Source organism: Dipteris shenzhenensis, chromosome 5, assembly GCF_047967505.1.
Source record: "Dipteris shenzhenensis isolate YYH24624 ecotype China chromosome 5, Dip_SZ_1.0, whole genome shotgun sequence".
NCBI lineage: Eukaryota > Viridiplantae > Streptophyta > Polypodiopsida > Gleicheniales > Dipteridaceae > Dipteris > Dipteris shenzhenensis.
Genome location: NC_141600.1, coordinates 19,035,890 through 19,052,927, shown reverse-complemented (window position 1 = coordinate 19,052,927; position 17,038 = coordinate 19,035,890). Strand labels below are relative to the sequence as shown.

The window sequence follows — 17,038 nt, the reverse complement described above, 5'->3', positions numbered from 1 at the left end:
CCATCATTGCTTCCATAAATGGTTGGGTAAAGGAAGCTTAACTTATCCATTGTTGCTTCCTCGATTTCACATAAATGAAGTTTAAGGGGGCATGGCTCCTAGTTCTAGTGTAAGCATACTGCGGGGTGGAGGGCTGCCACAATGTGCCATGTCCGAGTACAAGGTGAACCATGGTTGGGTAAAGGAAGCGTAACTCATTCAAAAAAGACATTGTGGTAACATGGCAAGCCAACAAAGTGTGTGCGTGGCAGAGGCACGATGAGGGGGTGGTGAAGGAAGGAGGGGGGGGGGGTCTTGTTTCAGGCAGCACGATCCAGATGAAGATGAAAGAGGTAAGGCCGCATGCACTGAGAGCAAGAGAGGTTGACTAGGTAGGAGGGGGGGACTCTCATAGGGCCAACAGGAGGAAGTACGCCAAAAGGAGTTTGATAAAAAGGTAAGAGGGGAAGGACCACGTGGATGAAACGGAAAGGGAAAGGGGATTTAATTAAGGCAAAGAGGAATGGCACGTGAACAGATTAGGGGGTTAATTAAGGCAAATAAAGACATATAAGGGTGATTAAGGGGTGGGATTAAGACATAAGATATTTATGCGTAAGGGTTGATGGCAAAAAGGGGAAGGGGGTAATTAAGGCAAATGGGGGTGATTAGGGAAATGGGTTAAGACATAAGAAGGAGATTAGGGGGGTGATGAACGGATAAGAAGAAGGTTAGGGGGAGGATTAAGAAGGATTAAGGGAGGTTTTTGTTTCCACGTGAAATGATCATCTTCTTCATCATCTTCATCATCTTCTTCTTCATCAGCTGCAGCAGCAGCAAGCGCCATAGCCAGCCTCCATAGCCATAGCCAAGCACCAGCAGAAGCATCGCCATAGCCAAGCAGCAGACGCCATCGCCATCCCCCTCTTCATCCCTCCATAGCCATGGCCTCCCCTTGATCCCTCCCCCCCCCTTCCTCGCCCCCCCGCCTCCTCTCCCACCATGCCTGATGATCCTAGATCCCTCCCCCCTTCCCCTCCCCCCCCCTCCCTCCCTTGCCTCCCCCCCCCCGGTGCCTCCCTCCCCCCCCGTAAACGCCTCCTCGCTGGCTTGAAACAGAATGGCTGGCTCTCCTCCTCCCCTCCCCCTTCCTATGCTGGTGCCTGGCACTCCACCGGTGCCCCCTGCGCAGATCTCATGGATGAGGTTAAGCTCGAGGTTGATCTCGGTGGCGCCAAGTTGGTCGAGCAGGCCTCCGCTTGCCCGCTGGGTGGTGAATGCTCCCTTGAGGATGCAGCCGCGGCCGCGATTGTGCTGGCAGGTGGGAGCAATGCAGATGAGAATTCGGATTCTGATAGGAGTGGAGGCGGATCCAAACGCCCGAGGAGCAATTCTCTAGTAGGCGATTCTCGTGCTCCCGTGAAGAAGCTGCCGCAAATGACAACTGAATCTCGCAAGCATCGGGAATCTAAACTGCCCAAAAAAACCAAAGGTAGCAAGCCTGTCCTCTGCTCCAATTTGGCGTCAACCGCCGCTCATCTGAAGAAGGAAACTCTCTCCCACTCCGAGATGGCTGCTGCGGCTAAATTAACTGCAGCGAAGGCTGCGAAGACTGCAGCCGAGGCCAAGGCGATCGCAGCAGACAAGGCCGCAGTTGCCGCGAAGGCAGCTGCAGTTGCGAAGGCCGCCCTGGAAGCAGTAGCCATAGCTGCTTCTGATGAGGCTTGGAAACCTCGGAGGAGCTTAATTCGACGACATCCCAAGGTTAGCATTTCTGGTGAGAAACAGAAAAGCAGGGAGTTTGAGTTGAGGAACGAAGTTCAATCTATGAGGGTTTCACGGATTCCTGCTCCTGTCGACGACGAGGAATTAGCCCGTCAGCTACATCGCGCTATGAATAGCTCCCCGAGAATCTCTCGTAGTGTAGCCCCTCTGCCGCATCCAAAGGAGGATGAGACGTCTCTATCTCCGAGGCAAAGACATTTTCATGGGAAGCTGCGGCACCGAAGGCGTCGCTCCTCTTCCTTGAAAGATGTCGACGATCAAGTAGTCAAGACTTCAAGACAGAGCTTTGATAGTCCCCGAAGTCGTTGTGTAGAGGCAGATGTGAAATTAAAATCAATGAGTACTATAACCGACACCATGCCCTGTGATAGTTCGCTTCAAGGGGGAAGGTTTCCTGAACACGTTTTTTATGATGATCATGGTCATGCCGACCATGGATCGCGTCTCAAGAAGGGTGACTTGGGGCGCTCAGGTGCTAAAAATGAGAAGAAACCACGTAAGAAATTCGTTAATGATGGTCACTTCTTGTCTAGTTACCGTGACGGTGAAAGCATTCGGAAGTCCACCCCAGCATCAAAAGATGAGAGCGTTTATTGCAATGAGCAAACCTACTTTAATTCAAATTCTGAAGACTGGGCTGTAAAATGTAAGGTTGTGAATGAAGAACATACTGTGAATCAAAGTGCACCAGTTCTTAGAGAGGGAAAAGTAGGTATAACTGGGAATTCCAGCAAGAAAGAATTAGGGAAGAACTTATTTGTTGAGTGTGCTAATGATATGCACGATAAATACTCTGAGAGGGACAGCGAGGATGACAAGAAAGAGTTTGATATCATTGTAGAGAAACAGTTGGAAGAGGTGAAGTTGAAAGGAGTACAGATTGGGTTCAAGGAGTCTGGGAAGCAGGGCGATGCTAATAGGCCTGATTTCCTACCGCAAAACTTAGGTGGTAAAGAAATCAACTTGAAAGGTGAAGCTGGGTCAACTGGTTTAAGCATAGGTTCTAACATCCAAGCAGAAAACTCCAAGCAGGAAGACATGAAAGAAAGCTCAGCAGTAGAACATACCTCGAAAAGGACGTGCTCTGAGAATATAAGCAAAGCTGTGCTGAAAACTCTGTCACAGGCCACACATGGACATGCAGACGGTCAGACATGGCATCAAGAAATTATAAAGGGACTGCCCATGGGACTCTCAGCAGGCAAACAGCCTTTCGGAGGTAGTATGGGCCTATCCCCATTCATCTCTGCCCCGACTGTGACTTTGAGAACCCCTACTTTTGCTAGTGGGCCAACTGGCAGGCATCTATAATCTAAGGTATGCTCTAACAGCTGAGTTGATGTTCAGAGAGGAGAGAGATTTAGATCACTGCTTCTTGCTTTGTATATTTTCATGAAAAGCAATATATTGAAGTTGTGAAAGATTTCTGTGCCAGAAGTTCGGTACGTCACATAAATATTAATTGTTTTTTCCCTGTGGCATTGGAAGTTTTTGAAACGTTAGCTTTACATTCGGCCCAAAAGTTTTGGGGCTGCTGCAGATGAGGGGATGAGCATGCAGCACCAATGCTCTTTGCAAGTGGCATTCACTTATGAGCTTGGGATGAGTGCAGAAGATGATCTAGGGCTGAAACATGGTTTTGGTGTGGGTTTTGTGTCAAGAGACCACAGGCTTTGCACCTATTTCAGTCATAGTTGCAAACACAATGCGTTTTCCTGCTCAAGCAAAGTTTAAAGGGGGCCCTAGGTGAGGTCTCTGAAGGATCTTGGAGGGTAGTTCATACACTAGGTTTTCATTTTGCTATAGAAACTGGAAAGTTGGAACTGAAACTTGAGGAACCTTTCATTTACTCAATTTTCAGCTCTTAACATTCTGCTGTTCTAGCCTCTTTGAACTGTTTGCAGTGCACTGTTTTGATTATGAATTGCTGACTGTGATAGTACATAACTGAATGCACGAATACAATATCTTGGATTTCATTTTCTATGCATACATACTCTGTCATGTATGCAAGCTAGATTTCACGCTTGATCTCTTTGCACGTTAAACCATGAACATATGTGAGGGTATTTTTCCGAGAGGGGAGGGAAGTTTCTTGTACAATTCCCGAGCCTTTAAACAGCTCCAATTGCTCATTGAGGGATTCAAGACATACACTAACCCTAACCCTAACCCTAACCCATCAAGGAGCGTTGAGGGATTCATAACTAACCCTAACTCTAACCCTAATCGGTCAATGCCCACCACTGAATGTTGAGAGCTGTTTGACTTAAAAGTGGTGACCATGGTAACTCAGTCTTGAAACAAGGAAACACCCACAAAGGATGTGCCCAAACTATGTTGCATCTCAATGATCCAAACGAAAATGTCAAAAATTTAATGATGTAACCGGATGTTACATAACCTTGGTTGCTAAAGTTAAGTTGCAACTCAGTTGAACATAAGAGCCAAAGAATTCCCATAATAATTTGTAAGAGACATTGACCCGTCAGAGGCTACCTGAATAAGCCTGGGAAACACAAATGTTGAATAATGACCAGCAGCTATTTCCATTGCTGACAGCAAAACCAAATATATGAATGTTGGAAAATAAGGCTGACAATCAGGTGTGGCTCTCCATCTCTATGGAACTTAGTTGAACATGAGAGCCAAAGTATTCTCAGTGTAAAGATAGCATTTTGTAACAGACATTGAGAGGCTACCTGAATAAGCCTGGGAAACACGAATGTTGAATAATGACCAGGAGCTACTTTCCATATCTGACAGCAAAACCAAATATATGAATGTTGGAAACATGAGTGGCTCTCCATCTCTATGCGATTTTAAGGAAAGGATATAGTTAAAGACATATGCCTGCAAGAGGTTTCGGCAGTTGGGAAACTATCCTACAGATGAAGCGTACAAAAAGTACAATTTATGAAATTGAGGTTGATTCCCCCCCTAATGCACTGATCATCCATTCCAATGTCAAACAAATAAAGATGTATGTTGATATCGTGACTGGCACTTGTGTGAAACTACTAGTGGATGCCATGTAAACTTCCTGAGGAGCTTTTAAGCATAGTTTTAGCTTTTATAATATATCAAGGGTGTTCCATGGTCTCAATAACTGAAATTCAATGGGCCTAGAATGTCGTACTAAATGTCCACGTGTTTGAATAGCCAACAAAAGTAGAGCTCTGTGGATCTTGCATGGAAAGGAAAAAGTGAGTTTGAGGAATGGCTAGAAGAATACTTCTGCTTCTATCCCAAGGAGGAAAAGGAAAGGATCCTTTATGGGGGGATGTACTTCAGGAATATGCTCACAGATAATGGCAGCATATGGGGGGTTTTCACCGACTGACCTTGCAGTTGTGAGTTTAAGACTGTGATTGTCTCTACATTTGTATATCCTCATTTTGGAGCAATATTTGGCACAATTTTGTGCTTTATTGCAGATGGAACCATTGCAAGAATATATGCATCTGTTTCAAGATAGATTGGTCAGGATACTAGGTGAAAGAGGGTGATGAGCATTGGACAACTTTCTGCACAAAAAGAGGCTTGGATGAGTTCAAGGTGATGCTCTTTGCGTTTGCTTATGTGCTGGCCACTTTTCAGGTTACTGATGTACAGGATATTGCATTCCAAATTATGCTGTTCTTTTGTGATGACATCCTCGCCAGAACCAAATGGCGAAAAGCATCCGTACGCAAGGAGGTAAGTAAACAAGACAACATGAGGATCCAAGGCTGGTGCTGCTCCAAAAAGGTGGGCAAGAGCGTGGCCTTGCGGGTGAGCAAATGAGTGTGAAGATCAAGAATGCTCAAACCCCCATGAAGCTTGGGCAATTGCTTTTGAGAAGGCAGAGAGCCTTACAGTCGGGCTTGGTGCACCAAAATCATTCCATAACCTTAGTGATAAACTTTTGAATATCCCGAGAAGACTAGGCAAGTAAAACTTCATATAAGATACTCAAAAGGAAATTTTCTTGCCTTGTTTGATCTTAGGGGATGAATGATCCTCCTAATGGCAAGGGTGTGCTTAGTCCTGTGATTGTGGATCTCTTTAATGAAGCAACTCATGCGGATTTCCATCAACGTGAGGAAGGAATCTCAGCAGTCCATCTACAGGGCCAAATGGTCCCATGGACTTGTCAAAATATCACGATGATAGTTGACAATAAGTCAAGTTACATAAATGTATTAGAAAATATCTGAGCCTTACGGTCGTGCTTGCTGCACCAAAATCATTCCATAACCTTAGTGATAAACTTTTGAATATCTTGAGAAGACTAGGCAAGTAAAACTTCGTATAAGATACTCAAAATGAATTTTTCTTGCCTTGTTTGATCTTAGGGGATGAATGATCATGTAGTGGCAAGGGTGTGCTTAGTCCTGTGATCATGGATCTCTTTAATGAAGCAACTCATGCAGATTTCCATCAACGTGAGGAAGGAATCTCAGTAGTCCATCTACAGGGCCAAGTGGCCCCATGGACTTGTCAAAATATCATGATGATAGTTGACAGTTACATAAATGTATTAGAAAATATCTGAGCACGTACTTCTTGCTCAAGTCCTAGCTTCCTACCATGTTGGAACATGCAGCCGAAAAATGAATCATCAACAAGATCACACTTGAGAACTCTAGATCCTACTCGAGATGTGCACATATATATAGAAATGTAAACCATGCCGGAAATACAATCCACATTTCTAGAGAGAACCAGTTACTGTGTTTGAATCCTAGCCTTGGTAAAAGACATTTCCATAAATTGGAAGGACTGGAGGACATCGATCACCTTAAGCTTTTGGTGTTTAGATGGCTGGACCAATTTGTGGAAATCTTTGGTACAGTGCGCTCAGGTGTGTACAAAACTCGGGTCTTGGCTCCACCTGCTCTTGTGCTTGGAAGCACATCTGAGGGCTGGTCCAATGGATGGAGTCTTTGTTGGAAAGGTCACCTCCCCATCTGTAAGCCCCCAAATGAGGAGAGAATAGGGGAGGTAGACCTAGGGCAAGATCTGCCCAGAGAAGAGAGAGAGAGAGGGGGCTGCCACATGGGCAGCACCTCACAGCAAACTGGAACAACATGACAGCAGCGTGGATAAGTCCTGGGACAGGTGGCGACATTGTGCGGCCCGGTGCACACGTGGCTGAACAGGGCTGGAGAAGGCCAGACTGGAGGCGCCTTGAATGGACACGGGCTGCAGCAGATAAGAGAGCAGGGGTGGTGGCCATGGCAGGAGCCACCTGGCCTTGGAACTGCCCAAGGGAGGGGCGTTATATAGGCCTCCCTTGGGGCCTGGCAGCAGCCCAAAACCAACCAGGCCAGTCAGCAAGTAGGCCAATCAGGGCCTGAAAAAGGCCTAAAAGGAAGAGCCCTAGTCGGTTTTTGGGGGGCAGCAAAGTCGGCCAGTAGGCCTGCTGGTCAGTGGGCTTTGAGGGGGCATCTGCCCCTATAAAAGGGTCCCTTTGGGGCCTCATTTTGCATCCAGCAGTGCAGCCTTCCAGCAGCAGAAGGGAGCAGCAGGTGATCCACTCTTGGGCCTACATACAGGGAGGACAAGAGGGGTCAGGGTGCTGCAGACTTAGTTCTACAAAGGGCTGAAACCTAGGCTGTCTACCAAGGCAGCAAGGGGCTGAGATATTTGGACAGAGAGTCTACATACGCTCGAGGTGGAGCACGTGGGTTCAGAGATCTAGAGGTACCCGGCAGATAGTAGGAGAACCTTTTGGTAAGATCAGAGGACTGCATCCTGGTGGGACTTTGGATCTACAAACACATCTATGTGAAGCACATTAAGTAAAGAAGTTTGTGATTCCACCCACACCACCACACTGTGTGAGCTCCTGGGTGTACCCTCTGTTGGCCGATTTCTAACATCTTTGCACCTTGCTGCTGCCTAGATCTGCTTGCTCTAGTGCCCTCGGATGAGCAGTTGAAACCAGCCTCAACAAGGTAAAGGGTGGTAGGATCCACTTAATTACAGCATACACAGTAATTTGACAAATAATTATGCACCACAGATTCAATCACAGAGGAGCTAGAGCGCTCCTACTCAGAAACAAGGACACCGATTGGCTCCAAATGTTGACGCCCCTAAATGTACTTTCTTGGGATTGAAATATGGCAGAAAGATGACAGCATATTCATTTGTCAAGAAAAGTACTGCAGGGAGGCCTTAAAAAGGTTTTACATGCAAAATTGCAAGGCAGCACCAACCCCATTGGAGGTCAAACTGAAGGTGAGCAATTAGAACACGCCTCAGCTTGTTGATGCAGCAATCTACCAGAGAATGGTTGGTGCTTTGTTGTACTTGACTAACATCAGACCTGATATAGCTTTTGCAGTTGGAGTTCTTTGTCAGTTCTCATCCAAACCGAGGGAGGATCACATGAAGGCAGGTTTAGGGTTTTAATGTACCTTAATTGAACCTCCGGATACGGGATCACTTATTGCTCCAGTTCGGAGGACTTTGTGATTTGGATTGGGCTGGAGATTGGGACACGCAGCATTCCACTACAGGTTACCGCTTCATGTTAGTAGGTGGGAAGATCGATTTGAGAACAAGCTACTATCACATAAGGATATGTGAGAAAGACGTCTACTATGTCGAATTTCGTACGAGATTCACTAATTCGCCGGTAAATGTCCAGTAGATGATGAACCATCTATTTCGTCCATATATTGGAAAGTGTGGTCTTTCTCGATGACACCTTGATTTACAGCAAGACTCTTTTAGAGCATGGATGCCATTCACGGATAGTGTTGTCCGTACTTTGAAAAGAGCAGCTCTTTGTGAAAGAGAGCAAATGTGAATTTTTGAAACAGGAACTCACATACCTTGGACACATCATCTCTGTGAATGGCGTCTATATTGACTATGAGAAGACTGGCAGTTGGCCAGTTTCAGGGTGCTTTCAGCGCTATAAAAAGCCCCATTGGGCAGGCACATAAGCATTCCCTCTGCAGGCTGGAAGTACATGCCAGAGCACAAGGGCACTTGAGAGAGCAGTGAGGGGCAGGAGCAAGGCGGAGAATCCAGGATTTGTTTGAGCCTCCAGAAGTGCAGCTGTGTACTAGAGAAGGTGGAGATAGACGTTCCAGCAGGGTGCAGCAATAGCATCAGCAAGACCAGCAACCCTTAGCCATTGTGAAGAGCTCAACCATTGAGCACTCAGCAGATCACATAGGAAGAAAGGGTGCACACGAGTTTTGAAGCTTCTTCCCAAGCCAATCCATTGAAAGGCGCAGCAGGATTGAGCAGCAAATCGGGCAACAAAGTGTGTCCTCAGTTGCAGCACTAATGGGCAGCACCTTGGTACCAGAAGCTAGGATTTGAGCTAGATATACACGATTAGCTTTTTCAACATGCAAATCTTTCAGCCTCTGTTGCAGCCCGTCTTCAGCTCTCTGTTGATGCAGCCTTGTTGTCCACATGGCAGGTCACATGCTGCCTGTGTGGCAGCCCAACTGCTGCCCACATGGCAGCTCTTCTTGCTGCCATATCTAGCCCTATTAGCCTTACTCTTGCTGTAGATGGAACCATCACAAATAAAAAAGAAGTCCTACAACATTTCATTCATTAATGAATTAAAAATGGCTGGCGCATTAGCCAATCCAGAGGGCATTACTTTGAAGTCATACATAGCTCTTTCCTTGTGAAAGGCTGTCTTATGCTCATGTGCATTGATGGCAGAGATCTTAACAATGCCATAGTTAAGAACACGTTCCTAATCCCCAGGGTTGAGGTCTTGTTGGATGAAGCCAAGCTTGCTCAATACTTTCACAAAGATAGATTTGAGGTCAAGCTATTATCAAACTAGTGCCAAAGACGGCGATGGATGCGACATCATTCGTTTTTACCAAAAGCACTTGTAAGAGATGAAGTTCTTCTTAAGCAGCTCATTCATTTGCTATGATACTTCTTCCCTTTCCAATTTATGGAGACGGTACGGGTTAATTTGCTTGCTTCTAGGCTCCAAATTTATGGCATGACCGTCATTCCTATTAGGAACCAATCAATGAGACACACAATTCAGTAAAATCTGATTGTCTTTGCTTCATGTTAAGATCTTCGACGAGGGGAATACTAACCATGTTTGGCTCAATTAACTATTAATGCATATGAGGCACTTTGTTTGGCTGGTTGCCTTTCTGCAATATGTTGCATTTCAGGTTTGTATGCTCTGAAACATCATTGCCTTGCCTTTGCATGAGAAGTGGAGACTCATGGCGTGCATATCCATACAAAAGTCTCCCAAATATGTTCACCTAGTCACATCCTAGGACTACATCAATCTGTCCCAAATCCAAGGCAAACAAATGTTTAACTAACAAAGAAAGTCGAATGCATGCTAGCCAGTTGGCCCATTTAGGGCTGGCTGGTCGGTTGGTTCAAGGGGGCCTTGAGCCCTATAAAAGCAGAGGCTCTTGGCCTCATTTAACATCCAGCATCCAGCAAGTTCAGGAGCAGACAGGAGCAGCCAGAAGCCACTCTCTTGGGCCTCACACTGTCGGTGAAGGAGAGAAATTCGGTTGTTGAACGTCGAATGTGGACCACGGTGGAGATGGGGAGGTGTATGTTGAAAGGTGTTGGATTGCCAAACCACTTTTGGGCTGAGGCTGTCAATACTGCGGTTTACATCCTTAATCGCAGCTATACAAAGACACTCAAAGGTAAAACACCACATGAGGCTTACAGCGGTAAGAAGCCATCTGTCTCCCACTTCAGAACGTTTGGGTGTGAATGCTATGCGCATGTACCAGACAAAGAGAAACAAGCTACAACCAAAAAGCACCAAATGTATCTTCATAGGCTATTGTGATCCTATAAGTTGTATGACCAACAGGCAAAGAAGATCATAGCGAGCCGCGGTGTAGTGTTTAGAGAGCAGCCGCATGCAGTGGAGGCAGAGAAGACCTCTTTCACTTTATCATCAAGCGAAGAGGTAATTCACTATGGACCTGTCCCAAGAGCTATAAAGGAGGAGGAAATATCAGATGATGACGGTATAACCGGAAAAGCCATTGTCGCGATGGGTAAGACAGCTCTACGACCATGATAATCAGATGCCTATGTCTGTTGAGCAGCATGCAAATGGACCAAGGCGGTCTCAGAGAATCGAGGAGCAAAGGAGGGCCTCTGCTCACATAGTCAATATGGCCTTGATGCTTTGTCACCAGAAAATGCGTTTCTAGCAGTAGAAACGTGAAGAAATGTTTTTGCCAGAAACGTTTCTAAGAAACATGAAAGTTTTTTTGAATTTTTTAAAATAAAAAATACACTATTTTTATTATTTATATAAAATACACTAACTTTACACGTTTCTTGACAAAACGTCTGTCAAAATCTCGAAACGTTTCTCGAAACGCGTTTCTTTCTTGTGACTATGTCTTGATGGTTGAGGTTTTTGCAGAAGTAAAGGAGCCTGCGAGTTTGAAGGAAGCACTTGCAGACCGAGATTGAAAAAATGCTATGCAAGTAGAATATGACATCATCATGAAGAATGAAACTTGGGAGCTGGTAGATCGACCATCTAACAGAAAGGTTATTGGCACCAAGTGGGTTTGGAAGGTAAAGTACAAGGTCGATGGACTTTGGAAAAGTACAAAGCCAGATTGGTTGCATAAGGATTTTCGCAGGTTGAAGGGTTTGATTTTGAGGAATCTTTCGCTCCGACTGTTAGAATGACCACTATTCGCACAGTACTATCGGTGGCTGCTCATAAAAAGTATCGAGCTTCTGTAGGGTGAGCTTGATTCTAGGATGGCAATATACTTCAAACATGTTGATCTCCACTCTTTCAAAGCTGTGGGATTGCACTATATTGATAGGCATTATGCTTGGATCAGTAGGTCTAACGTATGGTTTCAATCAGAAACCATTTACAAGTGGCCAGTTTATTAAATGGATGTTAAATCAGCATTCTTGAATGGTGACCTCAAGGAGGAGGTGTACGTGGCTCAGTCACTTGGGTTTGAGGCCCCTCATTTTGAGAACAAGGTATGTAAGCTAAAGAAGGCTCTGTACAGGCTGAAACAGGTCCCAAGAGCATGGTATCAATGGATAGACAAATTCTTTCATAAATTAAACTTCAAAAGATGTGCCTCAGATGCTAACTTGTATGTGTACAGGAAAGGTGGAAAAATTGCTATTATTGTTCTATATGTGGATGATCTACTTATTACAGGTGACTATGAAGACATGATCCATCAGACTAGAAAGGCGTTGAGCACGGAGTTTGAGATGACAGACTTAGGCTTGATGCACTACTGTTTGGGGATTGAAGTCTGGCAAGAGTCAGGCAAGATCTTCATCTCTCAGTAAAAATATGCAAGGGAGATCTTGAAGGTATTTGGTATGTTTGAGTGCAAGGAGATAGCTACACCTATGGAGGTAAATGCGAGGTTGTCTATGGAGGATGCCTCACCACCAGCAGACATCGGGAGGTACAGGAAGTTGGTCGGCAGTCTCATCTATTTGTGCAACACTAGGCCGGATATCAGTTTTGCTGTTGGTGTTTTGAGCAGGTTCTCCAATAAGGCTCGGGAGAATCATTGGAATGCAAGGATGCGGGTGCTCAGGTATGTGAAGGGCACTCTTGATTATGGCATCACCTACGGTACGGGCACTTCTTTGGTTGGTCATTGTGATTCAGATTGGGTTGGAGATGTTGATTCCAGGACATCAGTTTCTGGGTATTGTTTCCCTTTAGGTTCAGATATCTTCTCTTGGATCTGAGGAGGGTCTTATGGCACATGGGAGTGCAAGAGGATGAGGCAACTGTGCTGAGGTGCGACAATCAAAGTTGCATGGCCATTGCTAAAATCCAGTGTTTCATGTGCGCACAAAACATATAGAGATTCAGTATCACTATGTGCGTGATTTGATCGAGGACGGGATAGTGGAATTGGTCTACTGTCCAACAGAGCAAAATGGAGCATATATCTTCACCAAGGCACTCGGGAAGGATCAGCTTCAGGGTCATCTTTAGAGACTCGGCATTGGGCTGAGAAGGTAGTTCACCTACGGGTCGACATTGAGGAGGGGTGTTAGATATGCTCAATGCCCCACCCTCCTAGTAACCACCAGTGGTCCAAGGTGCTCAAGTTGTAAGGCCTCCACATGAGGAGAAGCCATGTGTGAGCCCGGGACACTGGATGGATCCTGACTTGCATGTCAGATGAGATTTATCAATGAGACTGTTGATGGTAGAAAGGTGATTGTGTGGGAGCTCCTTATTCTTGCTGGGGCCTGGGGGCCAGCGGCCCCCTTGGTGGGGGTTCGAGAGCGGGAGCCTCCGAGGTGACGGTATAGGAAATGTTTCTTGAATATTCCATGGACGACTGGTCGGCTCCACCGACTAGGTTGAATGGTCGGCTCCACCGACTAGGTCGACTGGTCGACTCCACTGACTATGTTGATCCGACTACCGTCCTCTTAGCTATAAAGAGGCGACCTCCCCAATCCATTGTATCAAATCAGGTCAGATCAGATCAGATCTTCCAACTAGTAGAACTTCACCTAGTATTTGTCTAGATCGCCATCTAAGCTCCACTGTGGGAGCGCACGGGTGGATGGAGCCATCATCTGTACTACATCAATATTGAAGGAAAAGTTTGTTCCTCTCCAGTTTGCTGTGTACTCTCTATTCTTTGTTCAGTTTCTGTTCTGCTGTGCCGTGTAATTTAACAGAAGGTTGCTGAGATCATCATCTTCTGGAGCAGCCATTCACATGCAGGTTGGAGCAGTGGAACAGCTATCTTGGGGCCTACATTCAGGAGGACCAAGGGGACCTGTGTGCTGCAGACAAAGCTTGGCAGGGGCTGCCCACCTAGGCTGACTCACAGGTAGTAAGGTGGAGAAGAACACACTAGATGGAAAGTCTATAGATGCTCGAGGTGGAGCATGCGGGCTCGAGTCTAGAGATAGCCGGTAGATAGGAGAAGGACCTTGTGGTAAGATCAGAGGACCACACCATTGGTGGGACTCTAGATCTATCTCTTTTGTATTGTGTCCATAGCTTTGGAGGGAAATATATTAGTTTTGGTGTCTTCTATATCTGGCTGGTTCATTGTCTATTGATGAGTCTGCACATCTATGTGATGCACATTAAGTAAAGAAGTTTGTGATTCCACACCCACACGCACACTGTGTGAGCTCCTAGGCATTACTATCAGTCTTCCGCTGTGTGTACCCTCTGTTGGGTCATTTCTAACATGTACGGGCTACTTGCAGAGGCTGTACAGAGCTGTTGGAGAGACTCCAGGGGTTGGAAACAGTCAGAAAAAATGCGGATTGGACAGGGAAGATAGGCGCCTTTATGGAGCAGAAGGTGGACCAGATTTAGGACTAGAACATGCCCTGGAGGAAGGCGAACAGGCTGCAGGATATGGCACGCCAGATCTGGGCCAGGAAAGGCCTCATATAGAGGCACACAGGTCATCTAAGAATACTTCTAAAAAATCCCTCAAGTATTCTTGGAATGCAGTGATCATTAATTGTTGGAACATCGGCCTGGGCCTGTGGCAGTCAGCCACGTGGCCAGGCAGGGCCATCAAGGCCTGCTTATAGGCCAAGCAGAGGAAGCCAACCAGGTTGCTGGTTGGCTCTGCTGGTCGGTTTTAGGGCTGCAGAAGTCAGCCAATAAAGGGCTGCTGGTCGGATTGTGAGCAGCCTTCAGGAGCAGACTGGAGTAGTGGAATAGCAAGGCTTGGGGCCTACATGTAGGACGACCAAGGGAACTGTCTATTGCAGACAGAGCCCAAGGGAGGGTTGCACCCTTGGCTGTCTCCCATGACACTAAGGTTCAAGGATCAAGATATTCACCATAGCAGCAGTTCAGGCAGCAGATGGAGCAGCGGGCAGCATATTTGGGCCACCATCAAGGGGATCCAGTGGAGGCTGAAGAGCTGCAGACATAGGTTGGTAGGGGCTGCACACCTAGGTTGACAATTAGGGCAGCAAGATGTGGGGATCAGGCACGGTGACTAAGTCTACAGAAGCTCGGCAAGGAGCACGCGGGCTCAGCGATCTAGAAGTGCCATGGAGGTAGTAGGACAACACCTGTTGGGGTAAGGACAGAGGACAACGATTTGGTGGGACTCTGGACTTCTTTGTGTTGTGTCCTATTGGACAGAAATATAATTTTGGTTGGTTCTTATCTCTTGTGGAGCATTGTCTCTTTACTGGCTCACATACACATGTATGTTGAGTACACACAGTTTTTGGATTCTGTGGTCAAAACACGTCTGTGTAAATTCCTGGGACGCTCTGTTCAGTCTTCTGCTGTGGATACCGTGTGTGGTTCATTTCTAACTTAAATTTGGTTGATGTCGATAGATAAAATGAAATGCTCGTCTTCTTCATGATTGTGGCCTACTTTTTGATTAGCCTTCTCTTTAGTGCTAACCTTCATTCTGACTGAGTCTGCCTTTCACGTTGGGAGTTATTATAGAGACTACTGCAGTATGAAGGACTCTGCATGCTAGCACGTGTGTGTGCGCATGCATGGCATATGTTTATACAGTGGTTTGCACCCATCATTGGGCATTAACAGCATTCGTGGGACATAAGAGGAGCTTGTCCCTGCTATGCATGATGGAGTTTATGGGTTTTAACCTTGTGAGTGTATCATGAGGTTAACATTGCACAGTTCTGTGTTTTTGCAGGGTGATTTTGGGCATTTTCTTGACTGTATATGCATGCATGCTTGAGAGACATGGTAGGCATTGGGAGATATTACAAAATGCTGTTTGGTTTGCTTTTGCATGTCATGGATTTCCACTCGTTAACCGCATAATTCTGCGCATGGAAAGGCTCTGTATAGACTGTGATTCTTGGTTAAAAGAGGGTGTGCATGAAAGAGCTTCTGGATATATGGAACTAAAACAGTGTGACTTGAATAATGAATTTGGACATACGCATGGGTTGGAAACGACAGGTCGCTAGTCATACTCTTTTAGGGGATACTTGCCATCGCTGGGATTGGTGGACAGATTTTGCTCAAGCTTGTAGAAATTTGCCGTGGTGAAAGATTTGTCTCACATTGGAAGTAGACCTCCTTGTCCAAAGGAAGAGCAACTTTGCTGGCTACTGGAAAATCAAGGGTAACATTTCTTTCTCCATTGTGTTCCCGATCAAATTCTGATTTGACTTTTTTGGGCTTCCTTCATAGAATATGTCTGGTCCTACAGCTATTTAGTTGATACATTTCAGCTTCCTAGAAGAAGCTCTATCTCTATTAAGGTTGTTACTCTACATAATGTAAATAAATACTGTACCATCGCTAAAGATGAAGCCCCTCTCTTGCTGCTTGCTGCTTACCATCGTTGAGAGCATTTGTCACCTCAGGCTGCAAGGCACTGTAAGTATCTGAGGCTGTGTGCGAATGTTCTTGCTATTGGTTTATTTTTTCTGTTCAACCAAGTACCTGCAAATAAATGGCTAGTGTCTTTATACTTTATTTCAAAGGAAAGAATAGAAAGCAATGTGGATTTTGTCTTATGCCATAAATGAGTGTGCTGTACAAGGCCTTCCTATCCGATCATTAATCTTCTTTCCAGTGAGTAGGTTCATTATTCTATCCTCCCCTTTATTGATTGTGATGATTTTTCAATCTATTAAGGGCTTGAGGAACGATGTGGTCAATCTATGAGAAGGTTGATGATAGAACTTAAAAGGACCTGATAGCTAATCATGGTTGTTATTGGAAAACTTTCACAAGTCACTTAGGTTTTGCAGCAATGTCTATATCCACCTTGTATAAAGGGTCAATTATTCAAGGCTCATGAAGTTAAAATGAAGAACTTTTTGCATTGCTCTAATGCAATGATGTGGGAGAGAAAAGTTTTATCTAAAGGCTTGAGACCAATTCTAGAGAAGGTAACTGTAGTCATGGTGGGATCAGCCACCGTAGTCTTTTGGAATGGACATGTGAACAGCGAAGTCAAAAGTTTGTTCCAAAGGGAAGATGAGCCACATTGATATGTTCAACTGATCCACCTTAAAGTGTCCATAGTGTTTTATTCAATCCCACGATGCCCATGTTTGGCCCCTGCCTCGAATTGGACAAATGGTTATATCTATCCTTTGCTATTGGGTTCGGCATTATTTAAAGCCACTCCTAATTCCTCTTGTAGGTAGGGAGAGGTATGAAATTGACAAATTTTTCAGAAAGAGCTAACGTTAGGCAATGAAAGAAGAGCTAATGTTAGCCTTTGCCTTATCTTCTTGAATATGAGGCCAAATTAAAGATTGCTTGCAAGGTGTTCTACACATATTTCTT

At 45.5% G+C, this 17,038-nt stretch overlaps 1 protein-coding gene across 1 annotated transcript; it reads left to right on the top strand.

The window, feature by feature from the left end:
• Positions 1-981: 981 nt before the first annotated feature.
• Positions 982-16,760, top strand: LOC147901711 (uncharacterized). Its single transcript, XM_087374357.1, has 2 exons — positions 982-3,081; positions 15,695-16,760. Exon 1 carries the CDS (start codon positions 982-984, stop codon positions 3,073-3,075), a length of 2,094 nt encoding a protein of 697 aa, XP_087230483.1. The 3' UTR covers positions 3,076-3,081; positions 15,695-16,760.
• The last annotated feature ends 278 nt before the right edge of the window (positions 16,761-17,038 follow it).